The 22153-nt window shown below is 36.9% G+C and overlaps 1 protein-coding gene across 1 annotated transcript in view; it reads right to left on the bottom strand.

Moving 5' to 3' along the window:
* Positions 1 to 6825: 6825 nt before the first annotated feature.
* The window catches only part of TRAPPC9 (trafficking protein particle complex subunit 9), a 597448-nt gene continuing 582120 nt past the window's right edge, over positions 6826 to 22153 (bottom strand). The window contains exons 22-23 of the mRNA XM_063451029.1: positions 9976 to 10199; positions 6826 to 7100 (exon numbers count right to left, since the gene is read on the bottom strand). Of these exons, the coding sequence (XP_063307099.1) occupies positions 6921 to 7100; positions 9976 to 10199 (404 nt within the window). The 3' untranslated portion in view covers positions 6826 to 6920. The remainder of the gene's footprint in view (positions 7101 to 9975; positions 10200 to 22153) is intronic.

Raw genomic sequence — 22153 nt, 5'->3', positions numbered from 1 at the left:
CAGATAGAGGGATTCAGTTCCACCATATGATGGCTATATTGTGTTAAGGCCACCACTACATCACAGTACCCCAATATCGGTGGGTCCTACACTAATTCCAACGTAGGAGACAAATTAAATAGTGCTAAATCAACTGAATTGTATTTAATCCATTGTAAGAGCATTGTGCAAAATTAATTTGATACAAAACCACAATTCAAAAAAATACTGTGTCAAAACTAAACAATTAAAGTGATAGTGCTTTCATGAATATATTCCCAATGCAATGGGTGTGCCCCAAATTCCCTTTTTTCCATGTATGTTTGGAGTTCAGACCAGATTCCTTTTGGGTTAGGAACCCTGACCCGGCCCTCAGCTTCAGATGCCCCTTTGGAAGTGACATCAGGAAAGTATAAATTTGAGGAGGTTTTTAATAGCAATGCCACTTTAATATTTTTTCTTTGACATAGAGCAGATATATGATATGAATTAAGAATATATTTGATTTTTAACTCACTACAATTCCGTGTTTACTAAACGAACCCCCAAGGTTCAGATCATTTATCATTTATACCTCAGACACATAACGAGCAACTCGAGCAAAATCGAGATTGCTGCAGAACACCGTGTTTATAAAAATCTTACGTAGTGGTTTGGAGTTATATTCTGGCAGAACGCAATAGTTTGAAAACAATTAAAATTCTTTACTTGAAAATAGTTTCTAACCTTTGACACGTTGAAATAAGCATTTCCAACTTATATCTACAAACATTTTTATCCACAACTTTGTCTACATTTGAAAGTCACAAATTACATCAGATTTCTGTTTTAAAATATGTGACAAAGCAAAATAAATTAGATTTTTAGTTCAAACATCACAAAATGCCATTTGAAGGTCAATATTTAGTCAAGTAGAATTTTGGGTGCTTCACAGAATGTATGTTTTTATGCTTTGCCATGGCATACACAACCATTATTAAACTATCATATAAAATATTAACTTAGTGTATTCGTTCTCTGCCCTCTTGTCACAAATAGAAGCCACATAATGATCGATGAGTTTCCTTACCGTGTGATTGGCTGATTGATATGATTGACATCTGATTATCGTTGTTATGGAGATGGATACACTAAAACACTTTGCTGTTGAATGAAACCTTAAGCAGGTATACTGCATGGTAACTACCGTTCGGCTTAGTCTCCTGGTTTTGATTTAGAGCTCCCATTCCAGTGTAACACGAATGTCTCCAAATGAAAACACAAGCTCGTCGTGGGACCAAACTTTGCCCCATTTCAAAGAAACAGCTTAACCAGCTGTATAAAAGAGTAATATTTCTAGAAAATCACTGTACATACAGGCTGCCCATTACAGAGAGGGTGGGCACTCTAGCCATATGAGCCTACAAGTGATAGTGTTTCCATCAAACAAAACAAATGATGTAGTATCTGTGAAACGCACTGTTACATGGATAGAGCCCATAGTAACAGTGTTATAGAGGGTTTAGTTTAGAGAGGGTTCAAGTAGCTAAAGTTTTAAAGTGGAGATATCTTACGTAGCGGTAATGTTCCAGTAATTTAAAATAGACACTGAAGGTTGGATACAACATGTTTTTGTTTGTTTTTTACTTTTATTTTATAAATAAGATAATTCATTAAAATATATGCATAGACAGACATTTAAAGTTCATCTGTTGGTTAAAATTAAACTTTTCCTAAATATGCTCCTTTTGTCTTTAAAATTGCTGAACATTGTCTACTTCCCTGCCATGAAGCTTCACTGAGTTTCCAGGCATATTTGCCACCTTCCAGTGTTTCCAGCACCTCTATAAGCTTGTGTTTGTGAGTGCAAATCCTCTTTTTAGCCCTGCCTCTCTTTCGGAAGTCTGGGATGAGGCCGATGTGCTGTCTTCATTGTTAGCACAGGCATCAGCCTATTGAATGGGGAGACGTCATCAACTGGCAATGCCGGCCTGGGCAGCGCGCCCATGCTTATTATTGTAATCTTGTTAGCCAGACTCCTTCACACACTGTGCAGTGGGACCTGGGAGACTGTAGAGTTGGAGCATGTATCTCCATCCGCAGTGTATGAGAGCATTGCCATGGTAAAGCTGACCCGCGTTGAATGTATGCGCGCTTGAATTGAATGAAGGACCAAAGAATAGTCGATAGGTGGGCTTTCTTGCAGGTAGACATCGGCCTAGAGTCTGTGCCAATGGTCTCATGAGGATTTACAAAGATTTGTATATTGTAAATACCTTTATCTGCTCATTTGCCGACATCTCCTGCAGTGAGCTCAGCCCAGACCAGTACGTGACTAAGCCAATCACAATGTTCACCTAACTTTCTAAAGGTGTTAATAGCTTATTTAATAATAATAACAATAATAATAATGGTTTAGGGACCTCGCAGGGGTATCTGGGTATTACACGTCCTAGTTTCTACTGCTAAAAGCTAACAGCTGAAATATGATATCTAGAAAACTAGTAAGATAGGCTTGACTACGATAACAGCTGTAATACTGGAGCACTTACAGGTTGGGAATGAGAAGCAGAAATGGTGGACTTACAGCACAAACATCTATATTTATTTTAAAAACTAAAAACGAGTAATAGACACCCAACCCAGGATAACGGTCTGTTTATTGCAACCACTGCATTGAAGGTGGAATAAAACACACTGCACAATGTTATGAAGACATATTTTCTTCCAAAATAATACTTTTGTTAAATTAGTCTGACATTGTTTATTTAATTTTACTAGAAATTACATGTGATATATCCTTGTTGTGTATTATGTGGCGATGACCACAAAGAAGTTCGTTTTTAATTTTTTTAACCCCTGCTCTGTAGGGGCGGGCAGCCATTCTGAATCTGCTTTGGTCACAAGTTTTGTGCCACTCACTTATCTGGTAAGGCCAAATACAATCTAAACTTCTAAACCAATCAGTGCAGAGCAGACATGTGATGTCAGAATTCATTAAAAAAAAAACGCACGATTGCTTGATTACCTGCACGTTTTTTTCGTTGGACACAAAGTTCTACCAGCCAAAGAGAACTTAATATGGCTGACAATAAATATTGCAACAAGTAGAAAGTATTCACAGGTAAGACTCACTACTGCAAGCCACGTCAGATGTTTCCTGATCACACGGAATGCGCTCCTGTCCCTCTATCCCAGGTGTTTTCTCTGACGTCCTGCTTGTAAGGACAGCAAAGTAAAGTACCCAAAGTCAGTGCATGTCTTCCCATACAGGGCAATTTACAGGACGATATACGCTTGTTATTGCCACGTCTCTGGGGGGTTTTGCAATCCCTACTTATGAGAAAGCCATTACGATATATCCTGTGCGGATCCCATTATTTGTATATAGAGTATACTGTGTTTTAGTGATACAGAGTGGAGCTTGCTCGTGGGTTTTAGATCAGTAAATAGACTCCTACGTGTATACTTTTACTGGAATCACAAACCTCCTCCAACACTGTTCATTTAACATTAAAATCACAAGAAAATAGAACAGAAAGCCTTCGAGTGCTCAGGGCAACGAATTTATCCATAGCGTAAAAAGTTAGATTCCAAAGTCAAAGCATAATGTTACGAGGAAGAACACGGTTAATGGTAAGCCATAGCATTTCTTTCAGGATTACACACTGCAAAAATATTAAATCAAACAACTGCCGTACCGTTTAGCTAATCCGAAATCATTTATAAGTGTGTGTTTGCGTGAGGACTGGTGCTCTTTGTGTCAACGGTTAGTTACTGTATGTTATGCCTTATTCCACCTGTGCCGTGCACGTTGGCTCTGATTTTGTGATGCCTACCTCCCAACTTGGGTGTCCTGTAAACAAGGGTGCTGGTGGGAGGGGGGCGCAATCAGGTAACTAGTGCTGCACAAAGGGGCGACCCGCCAGGAGGATTGGCGGGTTGCCAGGCCGGCCCACTGCGGAAAATTCTGTTTCAGAGCTCTCTGCACTCATGCTATGCTCGTTGGAGACACCACAGAACAAAGTCAAGATGGTGGGACAGTACCAGAAAATCAAGACTGTGCTGCAGAAATCGGGACAGTTAGAAGGCCTGGTGATAGGATAGTGGAAAGGCCCAGCTAGTTGAGTTCCACCGTTAAGGGTTTGAGGTACAATGTAATTTGGCAACTTTTGCTGCTGAATAATACTTTAAAATAAAGGTCTCAAAAACTGATCCAGCAGTATTAGGAGATTAGAAGAACTGGATTGTGTTTGGTGGTCTCCGTGTTAGAAAGGTGTGATGCAACTATTTTGATTAACACACTCATACGAACACTCCAATATATATACATATTTTTTACTGGAGTATTTTCTTAAACACTTTAGATCACTGCGCTCTCCATTTGAATGGATCAAATCAAGTAAACTCTTGTGTATCGCAGAGTTGGAAGATTCTACTTATCCCCTTTAATACCGAGCACTTTATTTATTTATTTTGTAACTTTTTGTCTAATGTTGTTGTTTTTTTTATTGAATAAATTTGTAATTTTATAAAAGGAAACTTAAATTATTTTAAAATATTAGCCTAACATTTATTTGAAGTGAGGGATGCATAGCTTGCACACAAAAAAATTAAAGTGACATTACACACAATTAATTGCAAAAGGTAAGTTAATTAAAGAGAAAAAAAATTATCAAGAAAAAATTAATCGAAGAAACTAGATTGTCTATATACAGAAGGGGACAGAAACAGGTTCTATTCTATAACAATTTCATGCAGAGAAAATGATACAATCTATGTACAAAAAGATGTGAAAAACTTCACATACACAAAATATACAAATCAAGGGCAGAACAAAATTAATCAAGGAAAGCATCAATCAATGAATTATATGTACACTGATGGGTTATCACTAATCTGGTGGATCCACCCAATAATAAATGAATATGGCTACATAATTCTTATTACATAAAAAAGAGAAAAAATGAGTGAGAAAAATTCCTTAAGTCAATATATGTGTGAATATCACTCTCTCAACACAAATAAATAGAGAGTATGTCAAAAAAGAAAATAAAAAAAGGGCGGAAAAAATGCTAAAAAAAAAAAGTGTCAAATGTACAGAGAATCCTAATACAATCCACGGAGTGTATGGGAAATTGAATTGTAGACAAAAATTGTAGAAAATAAACATAAGGCAAAATTGTGGGGGGAAAAAAACAAAAAAAGTCCAGAGATAATAATGGTTTGATCTCACCAAATTATCAATATTCTGTCCCTAGCAAAGAGGTCTCCTCAAGTCTCCCAAAGCTTGTATAGTGAGTGGTCCACCCTCTGTTGTAACATCATAAATCCTGTACTGGACTGGACAGAAGATTGATGATATCCTGGGCTGCGCACTCAGGACCCCAATGTCCCTTCGAAGGTCCAAAATGACCTCTTTGCTAAGGACAGAATATTGATAATTTGGTGCGATCAAACCATTATTTTCTCTGGACTTTTTTTGTTCCCCCCCCCCCCCCCCCACAATTTTGCCTTATGTTTTTTTTCTACAATTTTTGTCTACAATTTCCCATACACTCAGTGGATTGTACTTGGATTCTCTGTACATTGGACTTATTTTTTTCATAATTGTTTTCTCCTTTTTTTGACATACTCTCTATTTCTTTGGGTTGAGAGAGTGATATACACATATATATATATATATATATTCACTTAAGGAATTTTTTTCTAATACATTTTTCTCTTTTTTATGTAATTAGAATTATATAGCCATTTTCTTTTTTTATTATGTGGATCCACCATCAGTGTACATATAATTCATTGATTGATGCTTTCCTTGATTAATTTTGTTCTGCCCTTGATTTGTATATTTTGTGTATTATAGCTTTAAGATGTTTTTGTACATTTTTTGTACATAGATTGTATCATTTTCTCTGCATGAAATTGTATATAACCTGTTTCTGTCCCCTTCTGTGTATAGACAATCTAGTTTCTTTGATTAATATTTTCTTGCTAATATTTTTCTCTTTAATTAAATTACTTTTTGCAATTAATTGATTGCGGTTTTACTTAAATTCTTTTGCTTTTACTTGGGATTTGCTTGTGAGACTCGGTTAAAGTGCTCACATATACAGTTGTTCAAAATAATTCACCCCCATTGAAAATCAGGTTTATTGTCAAATTTCTATAGTGACTTGAACCCCATAGAAAATCTCTGGTGGGATTCGAAGAAGGCGGCTGCAGCACGCAAGCCCAAGAATATTACAGAACTGGTGTCTGGCTATGCATCTAGTTTGCAGCAGGTCATAACAGCAAAACAGTGCTCTACTAAGTACTAAAGATATTTGCCATGAAGGTGTGGAATCATTTTGAGACCGGGGAAGTCATAAGTTGCATTTTCAGCTGAGTTTGGGGAAACCACTTGAAACATTCATTGTGTTGACCTATTTCAATTGCTTTTGTTTGATTTGCTGATTGCAAACAGCTGAAAGTCTGAAAATGTTGAAATAAACCTGATTTTCAATGGAGGTTGAATAATTTTGATTACAACTCTATCTAATAAACAAGTCTTTTATTTAAAATAAAACATTTTTGGTGAATCAAATAAATGGTATCACACTATATTATGCTTCCCCTTTTTTTTAGGTAATTGAAAATAAAACATGCTTAATAACATTTTTGAGATCACTTGAAGACATTGTGGATGTTCTAAATTGCATGTATTGTTTCATAAAGAGGTAACATATTAAAAAAATGTCCTTGTCACTATAAACCAGGAGAGCGGTTTTAAGAAGAAACACACACACACACACACACACACACACACACACACACACACAAATAAAAAGTGTCAATAATATAATAATAAGATGCAGTACTATCTGATTTCAGGGGAAAGGGAATATTTATTTAGGAAACAGGAATATGTAACACAAAATTTAGCAGTGTAATTTCAAGCAGACATGATTAACAATGTTAATTTAAAGCTGTGCTTCATGAATGGTATCTACAGCGCGGATATGAACACTAGGAAGGCAAAACCAAGACAGAGGAAGCTCTCGGTCAGAGTTGTCGTCTTGAAATTTGATATCCAGATAAAAATCCCCGTTGTAGAGGAATAGCAGGGCCCCAATGCACACGGAATGCTCTGTGGGTTGGACCTGGAAGAGATAACACATCAACATAAAAACGCATCACAAATGTTATAACTTCACACTGCACACCATTTATGAATGACACTTGGCTGCACTTCTGACCGATGACCGGTTAAATAACTGTCCCCATGACCAGCTATTCTGTGAACCTGTTTAAGCAATCAGGTCTATTCACTAAATTGTGAGACATTGTAGGTTTACAATGAGCTTGTAAATCTCACCCCAAATTACAATGAGTCGGAAATTGACAACTAGCCCTCATTAACTAAACTCTTAATTGTAGAGAAATCAAGTCTGAATTACAACATTTAGACAAAGGTAACTCGGCAATAATTCAGCTATAGTTAGACCTTTGCTATTTTATATCACTGAGATCATTTTTTATATACTATATGTTCCCATCTTTACTATTAAATTACGTTTAATAAAGATTACTTACCTAGCTTCAAGTACTGGGACTTCCCAATTGTAGCCGAGCGCTCTGTTTTCGTAGACGTCATAATGACTACTGACAACTTGCGTGATTTCCTTCCATCCAATGGTTCTCATAGAGAAGCAATAGACTGGAGATATACATGTGCAGCAAAGTGCCCACATAATTTCACTCCAGCATCGAGTTTCACTTGGTTCTGGAGGAAGAAGCACTTTTAGTGGCTGTCATGAAGATAGCCATTTAAACCTTCAGGGTCAAAAGACAGGACACTTCATTGAGATGAAGTGGTCAGGGTGACTTTTGTGGTTCTTCAAATGCTTTACAATTCGGTGTTGAGAAAATATACCCTAGTATCTTAGTAACTACAAGAAAAGTACATTTAAATCCTGCTGTGATTACTTGAGGCAGGATAAGAATTCTCAAATATTAGGCCAAAATGTGAAATCCCACTTGAATTTTCTTTCCATTCCAAGCAATTCACACAATAGTGAGGAACCCCGTCAGACTGTGTCGGGTTCACGGTTTGACTATTGCCTGTTTTTCACGGACTTGTCTTGATTTTATTATACAAGATTAATATTGTTTTTTTTTTTGCAATATAAAATAAACAAGCACATCGCATACTCAGTCACAAAGACAGCTTGTTTCCGATCATTAACTAAGGAATCTAACATACATAAATGTTACCTATTAAAATTGAAAAGAACACTATTTACAGCAGCGTTTGAGAGTAAATATAATGACACAAAGTATCGATGAGAGATTTTGTCTCAGTATGAAAACCATTATCACCTGCTCATTGTATATAATATTTTAATATATTTCTAATTAAACACAATATATTGCTGGGTGCTGAAGACATGTTTGTCTCTTGGTGACGGAAGATTCACATTCAGATAAATAATTAGAGTAAATCAATAGAGGCTGCAAGCATTAAGAACGTGGCGCAGTAACACACGGGAAACAGGGAGCTGACAGAGATTACAATAGAAATGATAACGATTATTATTACTTTTATGGGACTATATTCCCAGGGTGACAAACGTTTCTCAGGTACTATTTCATGAAACATTCTGACTAAAAGGAAAGGTTCGGAAAGGGTGTGGGGTAGGCTGGGGGAACTCTACTTTTTTTTTTTTAACTACAACTCTATCATATCCAAAAAAAGGAGGACATTGTGAATTAAGAGCAGCCGGGAAAGTAATAGAACATAGTTATCATCAATCCACAATAAATATTCAGCCATTTTTATTATTAACCAATATACCCACTCCTTTTTACCTCACAAAACCCCTCAGTCTCTTCTTTGAGACCGCTTTACTCCACAGATTTTTCTTCTCTCTTCCCTTTCCCCTCCTCCCCCCCCCCCCCGACTCGATCGCCACCCCTATTTGTTCTAATTATCCCAATCTAATTTTCCCTGTTTGGTAGTTTATTTCCAAGCCAGTGGGTGTTTCACTCTTCACCCTCTTCCATCCATCTTATTGTAATGTTATAAGCCAATCATTCCACTCTCGGAACTCTTTGCCAATATGTCTGTTCACTCTACACCTCTCCAGCTAGTCCTATACCCTTTCTCCTCATTCAGATTGTTTCTTTTCCTGCGTTCTTCACTTTTTCTCCAAGCAGTTTTCTAAAGATTGTGTTTTTTTTTCCCTCACTAGCTTTCCAATGCAAATAAATAAAATATCAATTGTGAGACGACAACCGACTAATCTAATAAAGTGAGAGATATACCATCTTAAACTCCTAAAATAGTTCTCTACTGGTACCAAGCCCTTACTTTGGAACAGGCCCTTATAAAACTATCACCGGGTTATTCTCATGAATTTAAAGAGACATTTTAGACCCTTTTTATGTGTAAAGAGAATGTTCTCATTTTACAAAAAGTGCAGTATTCAATAGAAACTGTTACTTTAATAATTTAACCTTGAGACACCCTCCTGGCTGTCAATTAAACCACCAGTCCTCTTACTTCCTTGTTGTTCCTAGAGCTAAAAGCCTAGTGCACATGCCTTGCAAATCCTTCTCATTGAGCTGCTCTGGAAATTTTGTGATTGGACAGCCACAGAAAGTCTGGGCGGGGTTAGAAGGGTAGGGCTTGCAAAGGCAGCAGACATATGTGGCTTTTGCAAGATGTTTTTAGATATAGTCCCAATAAAAAAAAAAAAGCATAATTTAATGTATATTTATTTTTTTATTTGGGATAAATCTGAAAAATTGTGATATTTTTTTTTTTTTTTTTTTTGGGCAGTGGAGTGTCCCTTGTTGGAATTCCCTTTGAAATCCAACAAGTCACACTTAACTGAAAAACCCTGAGAATAATATTAAAACTAATATAATTAATATAAAAATTAAAAAGTTATGTATAGAGAGAAGCCTCTTTGCCCTATTGCCAATGCCAGCCCATTATTTGAATTAAAAGGTATTTTTTAGAAATATACATACCGAGTTGATGTAAAACGTGTTGGATCCCACAAACGTGACAATATCCCCAAGTTCATAGTTGTGTATTCCGTTCTGGTAATCTTGGAATGGAATCACTGTCAGCGCAAACGGACCCACCACATTCTTACTGCAGTTCGTCAACTTAACTTCGAGGTGAATAGGATCCCCAACTTTACAGTCTGCGATGACATCGCAGTCACAAGGTTTTCCATCGACTAACACATCTGTAAGAGAAGAAGGCAGACATTATGGCCAACAAGAATGGTGTGATTGTGGGTATTATAAATATGCAATGGTTTCACATTTCACAAAATGAGCAGTTGTCAATAAACAACAGCATTTGCCAAATTCCAGGCACCCCAATATTCAACTTCAAGGCATATGTAACATTTTTTTATTTGCCATAAAAGTTCCATTTAGTTTTTCTACATGAGTTTAGTTTTCAGATTTTGTTAGCATCCGTAGTATGTCAGCTATCTTGGAATAAACTGTACTTATACCTTCCAGAACAGAGGGGTAAAAAGCAAAAGGGCAAAGTGTAATTCAGAATAGGTACCCCAGAGGGCAGGATAGTGATGCCAAATTGAGATTGCTTCATGTCTGCCCCTGACAGACACCATTATACTGTATATAGTATAATAATATAGTATAGTATGATTGTTCATGATACCTTGTTATTAAGACCTAATTATTAATACGACCATTAACATAGATATTTTACAGTAGTTCTTAACTCCTAAAAACTAACCATAGGCTTAGGTTAAGTCTAGGCTTTATTCAGTGGGCCCACGTTGGCTGAAACAAGTTTAACTTTTTTTTTTTTATCTAGTGGATTTTGCGGGTGATGCAGTACATCACAAATGAAATGCCAAGACATAACATATAGGTACAACAAAACTTAAATGCAATCAAGCAATAGGCATTAACATTCATTGTTTCATTAAAGAACATGTTATGGTATAGGATGACAAAGAAATATATATATTTAAACAATAAACATAAAGCTAAGGACCTTATCATGGGATGTTACATATAGGGAAATATATGCCCAATTCTGAGAAAACTCCAGGTTGAGAAATTACCCCTAACCCACAACAAACTGATTCCTGAAGCAGCTCCCTTCCTAGTGTAACAGAAAACACATGACCCTGGAATAAGCCTGCTGAAAATGGTTCCCCGGATTTACTTAATCATTCAGGGTACTTGAAGAATTGGGATCGCTGAGCTGATGTACAATTAAACAAATGGTCACCAATCAAACGTAGTTTACATCATCTGTGCTTCTGTAATAAAAGTTGAAGACCCAACAATGAATCTTTCCGGTTACTTTAGGGAATGCACTGCTAGAAACAGCAAAGTATGGCAACGTAGAAAAGATAGACATTTATATAAGAATGTATAACATCGCTCCCTCGATAATGATGTCCCGAATAAGTTGAGTTAATATGAACTCTTCTAAAAACCAGCTCAGAATGAGGATTAGGACACAATACTTTTGGCGTCTATGAAAGGAAATATGTCCATGGATAAATTATTCTTAGGGCTTTTGAAGAACTTCTCATATTTGACACAATCTCCAGTGAGTTAAACTGCACTGAGTTACCATAAGAGACAAGGAGAGAGATCAAACATGCAGACTGATTTGCACTTGTCAGATACATTTGAAAGCCTAAAAAAAGTTGTTAAACAAAATAGATAAAGCACCAGGGAATTTTAAGATAACACAAAGAGTTCCTTGTCGAGCCGCTGGTGCATCAACGAACGTGTGGTTTATAAAAAGTTCAATAAATATATATTTGTGAAAGGTATAGAACTTGATGTAGCTTGCCGATTTATATTTCTGAATAAAGTCTACATTTTCCAGGAAATATTATACTCAGCTCTGCAATTTCTGGTCAATGACCAACCTTTGCAATCTAGCTGTATCTTGATTGGAACCAATCCAGTCCATTTTCTAATTACAATAAACAAACCACGTATGGACCTGCAAGAAGCACTAGTAGAAGGATACTTCATACCTTTTACATAAAGTTCCTGCATTATATTCTTTAATTTGTTATTTTATGTTAAAGTCTTATATATCAAGGTATTACTAACCTTTCAATAAAGCATGTGGGAGATGCATACCAAGTTAATACAAACTGGAGGGTGCTGACAATACCCGGATCAAAACCCCCAGTAACCAGTCTCAGGGTTGAATGGAGCGATGAAGAAATAATGGGATTTGCAAATCCTTTAAAAAAACTTGGGAAGCAACATCCTAGGAGACTACCAGATATTGATAGAAGAAGATTAGTCATAGTTACCTGCAGTCTTATCATTCCACCTTTCTGTAAACGTGATCATTGGCAGAGTGATCAAACATGCATTCTCTGTGTATAAATAAAATATTCTACAACTGGATCTTTGGACATCAACTATCCATCCATCTATCCAGCCCATACACCCGAATGCCAACATCTACACCTGCACTGCACATACTAAAGCCTAGAAGTGATCCGGGTAATGTCCGAATATTAACATAAACTAACAAACATGGCAAATGATCTATTCCATAAAAATTGATGCTGTCAAACGTCTACAAATCCCACAGGAGTTAAAGAGAATATCTGGAGAACTACATGTTCGCTACCTCTGACCTAATAACTTGAGAAAACAGGACTATATGCTTCTACAAAATCACTCACGCATTAGGCAACAATCGTGCAAACGACTAGAACAGCTCTCCACATGTAAAGTGCACACCTTGCTGCTGCCATCATCTGAATTTCTGTGTCACTAAAAGCCCAGTTCATATGCTTGAGAAACATAATGTGCAGCGTGACCTAAATGGGTAGAGCATTTCATAAGAGGCTCTTGAGTTTCAAATCTCTCTTTGTACACAGAAAGGAGAATCATTATTGGCTGGGACTCACGTGAACTGTGCAGACTCTCATGTAGCAAGTTCTGGAGGCATGGAAATAAAACGCTTGAAACGAGGGCTCTAGAACAACTAGGTGATTGGTTGCATCACTGATCTCATGGAGAACCCTCTCCCACTTGACCTTATTGACCCACTTTTGATCTTACACGATTAGCAGACGAGGAAATTATTTTTATTTTTTTTACTTTGTAGCTGGCATTTCTTGCTTGTATAAACAGGGCACTTTCTTTTCAGTCCAAAAAGGGTCAGCTAGCTAATACGTCCTGTTCCTTATAGAAAAACAATGCATCTTTAAGTGGAATTGTTGCTAACTTAAAGGACAAATTCAAAACTATTTTTTAATATAATAAATCCTTTCATCAGGTTTTGAAAGGAAATAGATTTTTTAAATGAAGTAAATGAGGAAATAATCATCCCTACATTTAGTATACGATAGGATCTTTCAGCCATATACATACACCTTGGGTTAGACAGTGTTTGAAAACCGATAGTTAATCTCTATGGTCTTCCTTGTTTCTGTGCTGGAGTGAAGCCGGGAAGACCATAGAGACTGTCGGCAAATGCAAAAAAATACAAGAATACAAGCTAATTTTTGATAAGAGTTCTTGTAACAGACATTACGGAACTGGTAAAAGTGTACAGCCATGGCACAAAAAATACTGATGATAATTGATTAAATATAGTAAGATTTTTTTTTTAAAGTTATATTTTTACACTCAAGCGTGTCTAGCACTGAACAATACATAAAAATAAATTCAGAAACAAAGCAAAGAATCCGCTGCTGACCAATTCACTAACTGGACTACACAAATGGAACTTGAGGAAAGGAAATGCTGTCTACAATTGGTGGAAAGATTTCTTCAAAGTAAAAGCAACAAAGGTATGGAATGAACTGCCAACAGAGTTTGTCCTGGATACATTTAACAGACTTATATACGGTATTTAGAAATGGATCCTTTTAATAGTCAATATTAATAAATGCCTTATGAAAGGCAGTGAAATCTAACTGACATTTTGGAAGAAGGAAGGTACTTTTATAAAATTAGAGTTGATTTCAACGTTAATTTTAGAAAAACAGAGAGGAATGTGTAGAAATTGTCCCACAAACCTGTATTCCTAACGCTGTAGTGTCCCTGTCTCTAGCGTTACATCGGACCCCTTGTTTGGAACAAATGTTTTTTTAAACGTTGACGGTTCGCTTACCTTTTTTCAACGTCAATGCTCCATTGGTGCGATAGCATGGACGAGGCATGTTTTACATTGCAGGGTTAAACAGACAGATGAAGTGGAATGGGTGATTATCGTCTCCTTTTAATAGAGAGGTATAGATATATTCTACTTTTCTTGTTTAAGAACCAGCGCTAATGTGGGCTTAGTCTAAGGCTACTAGCCGTGAGTCAAACACAGGGACAGAAAAACAGTAAATATACTTCTAGCGGGGCCATTGAATGTACACTTTTATAAATACCCATTAAGGGCAATATGACTTAATATGACAACTATATATTCACCCGTACTCCTAGTAAACATTGGTAGCTGAAATAATTAGTTCAAACTGACATACCATGCTCACTGAAAAAACGTCTTGTTTAACTATGTGATATGTCATTGTGAAAAGTATAGATTACCACAGCCATCTTGTCAAAGAGAGAGTTAGGTCTGTTAAAAGCATTGAACTAACTGGGTCTCCAGGAGGAGTGAGTCTGAACTCCCCAGGTTGGGTCTTTTAGTAAAGATTTGTATTAAGCCTTAATAAAAGCTTGTTCTGCTAGGACGTGCAATCTCCTACTTCTGAGAAGAACAGGAGAAAGAGACTCTCACGGAAGAGGCTGTCTTATATACTGACATCATAAAGGGGAGGGACTACCCATTATTTAACGCTGCCATGGTTTTTCAGAAATATGCATATATAGGTTAAAAACTTACTGTACGTAATGTCAGATTTAAAAAAACAAAGTCTAAACTAAAAAAATGCAAGACAAATAACACCAACTCATCGTGAAATGTTGTGTAGTAAATAAACCCCCAAACACAGCATCGATGATATCTTTCTATTCCAAAGGCCTACCGTTATCAATCACAGGCATTTAATATGCTGAAAATACATTGAGAAATGTGTATCACTCTTCCAGAAATAAAATAACAGGAATAAGACAATAGATATTTCGATATTTCTCTTGGTATGTCAGGATTTGTGTTTGATTGGTGACGCCATTTATCCCGTTGGAAGCATTACAGAGACTGCGGTGCTTTGAGATTTATTACTGATCCCCGCGGTGCGAGCTCCCTAAGGACATCACTCACAGGAATTACTGGTATCATGTTGAATCGGGATTTTGCAGTCGACGAACAAATTGTTCCGTTAACTTTCTGTTGAAGACAGCAGATTTTGACAATACAAGTGCGCTGTATGGTAGGATTTAAATCACAGGTCTCCGCAGGAAAAGGATTTTCAAAACCATTTAACCCCACATTGCCTGTTAGCTAGAGATAGTATGGGCAAGATGCAGTGAACCAACTATTACACAACCATAAGATTGCCTAGTAGTAGGTAAAAAAAAAAAAGAAATGTTCTAATATTATTTCACAATGTTCCAACTGGCAAATTAATTGGTAAGCAAGACTATTGGCAGCTAAACTATACCGACAATCTGATCCATAACCCCTTAAGGACCAAACATCTGGAATAAAATGGAATCATGACATGTCACACATGTCATGTGTCCTTAAGGGGTTAAACTAGCTGGGTCAGGAAGGACTCTCTTCCCTTAGTAACACCCAAACACTTCAGAAATATTAAACTACATAAAACTTTTTCCCTTCCTTTTTATGTTCCTATGTATTTTAAAGCTGGGATAATGCTCTGCGAAATTTTTTATATTCAGTTATCTTAACATTTTCTTTTCAACGTCCTTTGTTGAAGCCGTAATCTCTGCGGTGCATTAAATACCATGGCAGGATAATAATGTACTAATCGTGTTTTTCAGCATTTTGGCTGAAAATTGATTTTTGCGAAGAAAACGTTACAGTCCTTTTATAGCCTAATACCTCAAATTGTGCTTTAAAAACACCACTGATGTAGTTAAAAAAAAAAACTGAACATAAAAAAAACAACAACACATTTTAACAATTACAGTGGCATACAACACAAAGGATTTGCTTTATCAAAGTATTCTGGGTTTTAAAAACTTGGTTCCACTTTTACTCAAACGTTGTTAAAGTGGTCTGAAAATTGCGGTCTTTCTTATTTGAATATTTTGAAAAAGTTTTGAGTCTCCGCAGTTGTTTCTGCATACATTCTGTGTTGCTTTGCATTTTAAAATAAAAGTGGCAAAGGACAACGCTTGAAAATAGAATACTTTTTTGGGGGAAAAAAGTGTAAATGTTAATGCATGGAAGATACTATACAAAGAGCAATACACACACAAGGATAAGCACTATGAATAGAAAATAAAAAGGGCAACAGACATCCTTACTAAGAGAGAAAACAAAACAATACAAAACACAGGTACAGGTTGCGCCAAATACTGAGTCCAATAAATCCAAAATGCTTGAGAAACTCCCTACATATACCATTGTGTGCCAGACCCATGTTGTTTACACTTGGAAAACCCTGTAATCTCTGGAGTATCTACTCTATATTATATCCCTGGTGGGGATCATACCACCCAAGCACTAATATTTGAGCTGTGCTACTGCTCTACCAGATGTGAGTATTATTATGTAATATTTGAGCTGTGCTACTGCTCTATCAGATGTGAGTAGACAACATTACTTTTAATCTTTCTTTTTTTACTTTATCACAGTAAGCATTATTGTTTGCCTTTGATTTTTATTCTACATATTCATCTGTATGCTGAGAGACTGACTCACAGAGCTACATTTCCAACAGCGTGGTTATGCTGTATGCTGATTTATTTAGAGCTGGTTTATAGTTCTATTAAATGTGAGTGCTAGCCTATATTTGTTTGTTATGTGTCCTATACCCAGCACTATTACTGGTTATATTTGGTTTCATTGCATATACCTATAATTATCCAAAGTCTGGATGGTTACCAGCCAAGAAATTCTCAAACATTTTGGATTTATTTGACTCAGTGTTTTCCACAACCTGTATCTGTGTTTTGTACTATACAAAGACTAACAGAAAGGAAATTGAAGATTGTCGTGATTTATCATTTTCTACAAATAAAACTGCCCTCCCCCCAAATATGTTTGTTTTCATTCTGTAGACATGAATAAACCAACCCTGGCCTATTCCATTTTTTTTTAGTATGGTCGCTCCTGGGTATTAAAAGGCTAGCTTCATAAACTAAATGTAGCAAAAACATCACTCAGAGGGTTTCAAGGTGGCAGGCCAAGGGACTGTGCTAAAACAGCTACCTGGTAATAATAACCTGTTCTTTTTTAAACAATTTGTGATTACTATGTGGCATAGCCAGATACTTAGTGAGTTTAGTTATGAACAAAGAAACATTTGGGGGCAAACATTCTACTGGTTTCTTAGGTGTCTGCTTCACACAGACCACCGACAAATAAAGTACCTTTTAATACATCGCCCAATCCCCAATGAGAATCCATTGTAAAATCTTAGGATGTAACATCAAACACCGAGAAAATGTTCAATTTCCCTACTAACCAATTTACTAAAAAACCCGAATGAAAATCAGCTGTAGTGCACTCAGAAATATGGTCGCAAAGTTGGCAGCAATTTGGATTATTCAGCATGATTTCATTTCAAACAATTATTAAATTAAAGTAAATATTTATTTGTAATCTTAAACTAGGGGCTCTAACCGAGCGGTGGTCGCTTTCACTTTATATAACAAAATAGGTGAAATCAAATGGCTCAAGACAATTCTACTGCAGATCAAAGTAATTAAGAATAAATTAATGTCTCATGCGGTAGAAACTCAAGATAATATTTCAACATAATTGCTAAATTATCCAGGTCTAAATTTTTAATCTCACTTTGAAAACTTTATGAAGTCTTTAGAATGATAGAAATGCCTTCTAAAGGAATATTTATTATACCCGCTGCATTGATAGCAGATGAATAAAGCTTACCATACAAACGTTATTTTTGTGGACACTGAACAATGCGTTAATGTTTTTGTAACATGACCTGAATGGTTAGAATGCCCAGTTAATTATGCATAGAAAAAAATAATTGCTCAATTATGCAAAAGGTAGAATTCACAACTGGTCAGTAAATATTATATATGTCACGATAGTGCTGGAAAGTCATTTATCAAGAAAAGGTTTAAAATAATTGTCTTTGACTCATCGCCCAGTACTTTAAAAAACGGCCTTAATCTTCCGGTGTTCAATTTAAAATGTGTCCCCATTGTCCCTATTACAAACACTATTGTTTATAGTTTTTAAGAGGTCTTGCAAGCTTAAATCATTTGGGCAATGGGTAAAAAGGAAGAAAAAAAAAAAGGTACACACAATAAATACACAAGCAAGTTCAGAAAACACTACAAATACAGACGTATCACAGATTGTCGTTTAAAGCCCCTGGCTCCAGCGAGGAGCAGATGACTGATAAATAAAGGGTTAATCCCAAGAGTGCTATACATATCACAGAAATAAGATTAGGATCTCAAAAGACACTTTGATCCAGAACAGCAATTCTACATAAAACACCAGCCAAGCCACATGTGCAATGTAATACAAAGCACTCATACATGGAAATGAAAGAGTGATAATGCTGTTAGTACTGATTTAGACAAGAGTAAACAAAAGCCAGTAGCCGAGTGATGTCATAAGACAGCTGAAACCCAGCCAGGCTCCCAGACTGACCTTTACCCTCACCGGGTAATTAACACGTGCAAGATTAAAGCATTGAGGCCCCATGGCTAGATCCATAACTGGTGGAGAACTGCAATTCCAATGATGCTTTGCCTAGTTCAATTGACTCTCATATCAAGAGCTACCACATCCCTACCATGATCCAGATTAGCAAATTACAAAATGACCAACAAAGTGGATACTCTTCTGGTGTATATTATTAAAGTCACTTCAATCAAATAAAGGGGTATTACAATTTACCATAAAAATGTCATGACACCTTCCTCCACACGTTACCATCATATCCAGGAGGAATAAAAGTTATTTTAGTATTCCTAACTAGCAAACATAAACAAATTACCTAGGGAGAGAAAGCCTCTTCTTCATCACCAAAATTACTGCTCAGTTTTATTGCTTAACACAAACTCCAGGTGCTAGCCAAAAGCTTTCCGACTATAATTCCATTATGGATTCATCAGGACCACATGAGGTTTATTCCAGGGCAGCAGGCCTACGTGAAAACCAGGAGAGTGGTGGACCTTCTATGTTATGCACATCAGGCTCTTTGAACCTTTAAAGGAAAGCCATAGGACCTATGAACATAAACTGAATTTACTGGTGTTTGAGAATAGTGACTGAGCACTTTAAACAAACAGGAATTGTTGGTAGGAATACACTTTATTGGAAAAGGAACTTTATGTGTTACATGCAGTGACACACTTAGATTAAATATTCCACAAGCACTCCAATGGAGAAACACTCAGGCACACACAAGGCAGAGAATGCATTAATAACTTCCTTCCCTTTGTACCAGGTGTCCATGAAATAAATAAATACATTAATATGACAAATCTAAAACATCGTACCGGTGCATGAATGATCACAAGAAGTAATTATAATACGGTTTTAAATTAAACATCTTTTCTGTAAATACAAGTGCTGTGGAATAAGCTGGCACTATATATAAATACCAATAATAATAATAATAACAATACAGAAAAGAACTAATATCTATCAAACACACGCACACTTTTCCAGTTCTCCCAAACGGGTCACGGAGTTCTACAATCTGCTGCTGGATTGTATTTTCTCCAGGGTGTGAAAGAGTTAAACATGTGAGTACCAGAAAGTGAAACGTATGTTCTAATTCACAGAGCTGCGGTTCTCGGTGCCTCATCCGCGGCAGATGGCCTCTCAGAAACCAGAGCGCTGCTAATGTTTAACAAAGTGTCAGTGGTTCCCTTCGTTGTTAGCTAGATAAGAAAGACCCACACAGAGTTCACTCTCCTTTAAAATAAGGAGGGGTGGGTGAATATTGCTTTTACAACATGACTTTTAATTGCCTTGGTTAAGGGAAAATTGTTACACCGCTGACTAATACATAAAAACTCACGTATAGCTTGTATTAACCTTTACATGTAACGATCTGTATTCATTTACATGTTTATTAAAGATTTAGTAACCGACATCACAATCCAGTTCAGTTCTGGAACGCGTGACGTTTGGCTCTCTCCAGAGCCAAAACCTTCCATGCAGGGCCAGCTCATTGGCCGAGAGCGTCAGCTAATCACTGACAGAGGAGGTGAATGGTGCCTGATGGCTACAGGTAAGTTGTCAAACCACAAACACTTTGACTACTTATGAGTTCAATACTAAAATGGGAAAATGATAGTAAAAAAAATTGTACCGTATGTACTCGAGTATAAACAGAGTTTTTCAGCACATTTTTTGTGCTGAAAAACCCCAACTCGGCTTATACTCGAGTCAATGTCAATGTAAATTGCCATAATACAGACAATGAGGCTGTGGGGGCTGGCAGCGAGCGCTTACCTCTCCTGCAGCTCCTGTCAGCTCCCTCCTCCTCCGCGCCGGTCCGGTCAGCACCTCTGTCAGCTCCCAGTGTAAGTCTTGCGAGAGCCGCGGGGTCATAGCGCAGCTCTCGCGAGACTTACAGTGTGAGCTGACAGAGGAGCTGCACGGACCGGCGCGGAGGAGGAGGGAGCTGACAGGAGCTGCAGGAGAGGTAAGTGCTCTCTGCCAGCCCCCCCCCCCCCCACTGAACTGCCAATGCCACTGGACGACCAGGGAGTGAGAGCCCCCCTCCCTGCTATGTATCAAGCAGGGAGGGGGGACGAAAAAAATGAATAATATTAAAATAAAATATGAAAAATAATAATAAAATAATATTTAAAAAAAAAAAATAATAATAAAAAAATTAATATAACAAAAAAGAATATTACAATTATAATAATTAAAAAATATTAATAAAAATACCCACCCCCCACCAAGGCTCTGCATCACACACACACTGCACTCACACACACACACACACTGCATTCATACACACACGCACTGCACTCATACACACAGCACTCATACACACACACACACACACTGCACTCATACACACACACTGCACTCATACACACACTGCACTCACACACACACACTGCACTCATACACACACTGCACTCATATACACACTGCACTCATATACACACACACTGCATTCATATATACACACACTGCATTCATTATATACACACACTGTAAATAAATATTCAATTAATAAAAAAAATTTAGGATCTAATTTTATTTAGAAATTTACCAGTAGCTGCTGCATTTCCCACCCTAGTCTTATACTCGAGTCAATAAGTTTTCCCCGTTTTCTGGGGTAAAATTAGGGGCCTCGGCTTATATTCGAGTATATACGGTACTAACTTTACTCGGCATGTATGAGCGCATTCTCTAGATGAATGGATATATCCCAGAGGTCTCCAGATTTTGAGGGTCAATACATTGGTGTAGGAACAAAACAAAAAAATACGGGGGACAGCCTTTCATAACAAATGTGTTAAACCATGAAATTTTCTATCATATTTCTAAATATTTTGCCAGGGTGGATACATTGAGATTTCTCTCGTTTTCAAGTATGTATAGATAATTTTAAGCTAACAGTTGTCACTTTGTAATATAAATAAATATATATAAATGAAAGAAATGAAAAAAAATACATATTTTCTCACCCCTCCTGGGTGGTATATTTTCCTAATTCTCAGGTCCTCTAGCAGAGGCCTTGGAGTCTGAAGTTTCTGCGCAGTATCTTAGCTGTTCCTAGAACTGCACTCTTCTGGACAGCGATCTGAGATGTCCCACCTGAAATCTGCTGAAGCCAATAACCCAACTTGGGAGTCACAGCCCCGAGTGCTCCTATCACAACTGAGACTGCTACTTTCCACATACTTTCTAGTCCCTCTTTCAGTCCTTGGTATTTGTTCTTCTTCTCATATTCGTTCTTCTTGATGTTGTGGTCACTTCGTATTACGGATATTTTTGCATGATAATTCCTCCAATAAAATATGTTTTCCTAAACAGTAATACATGATTTTAAAAGTTACATTATCATGACTGGTGGGGATATTACCCCTCTCCTCCCCTACACGGTTTTCTAGGTGGATTGGT

This window comes from Pelobates fuscus, chromosome 4, assembly GCF_036172605.1.
Source record: "Pelobates fuscus isolate aPelFus1 chromosome 4, aPelFus1.pri, whole genome shotgun sequence".
Classification (NCBI taxonomy): domain Eukaryota; kingdom Metazoa; phylum Chordata; class Amphibia; order Anura; family Pelobatidae; genus Pelobates; species Pelobates fuscus.
The sequence above is the reverse complement of the archived record's forward strand: the minus strand, read 5'-3'. Positions and strand labels throughout refer to the sequence as shown.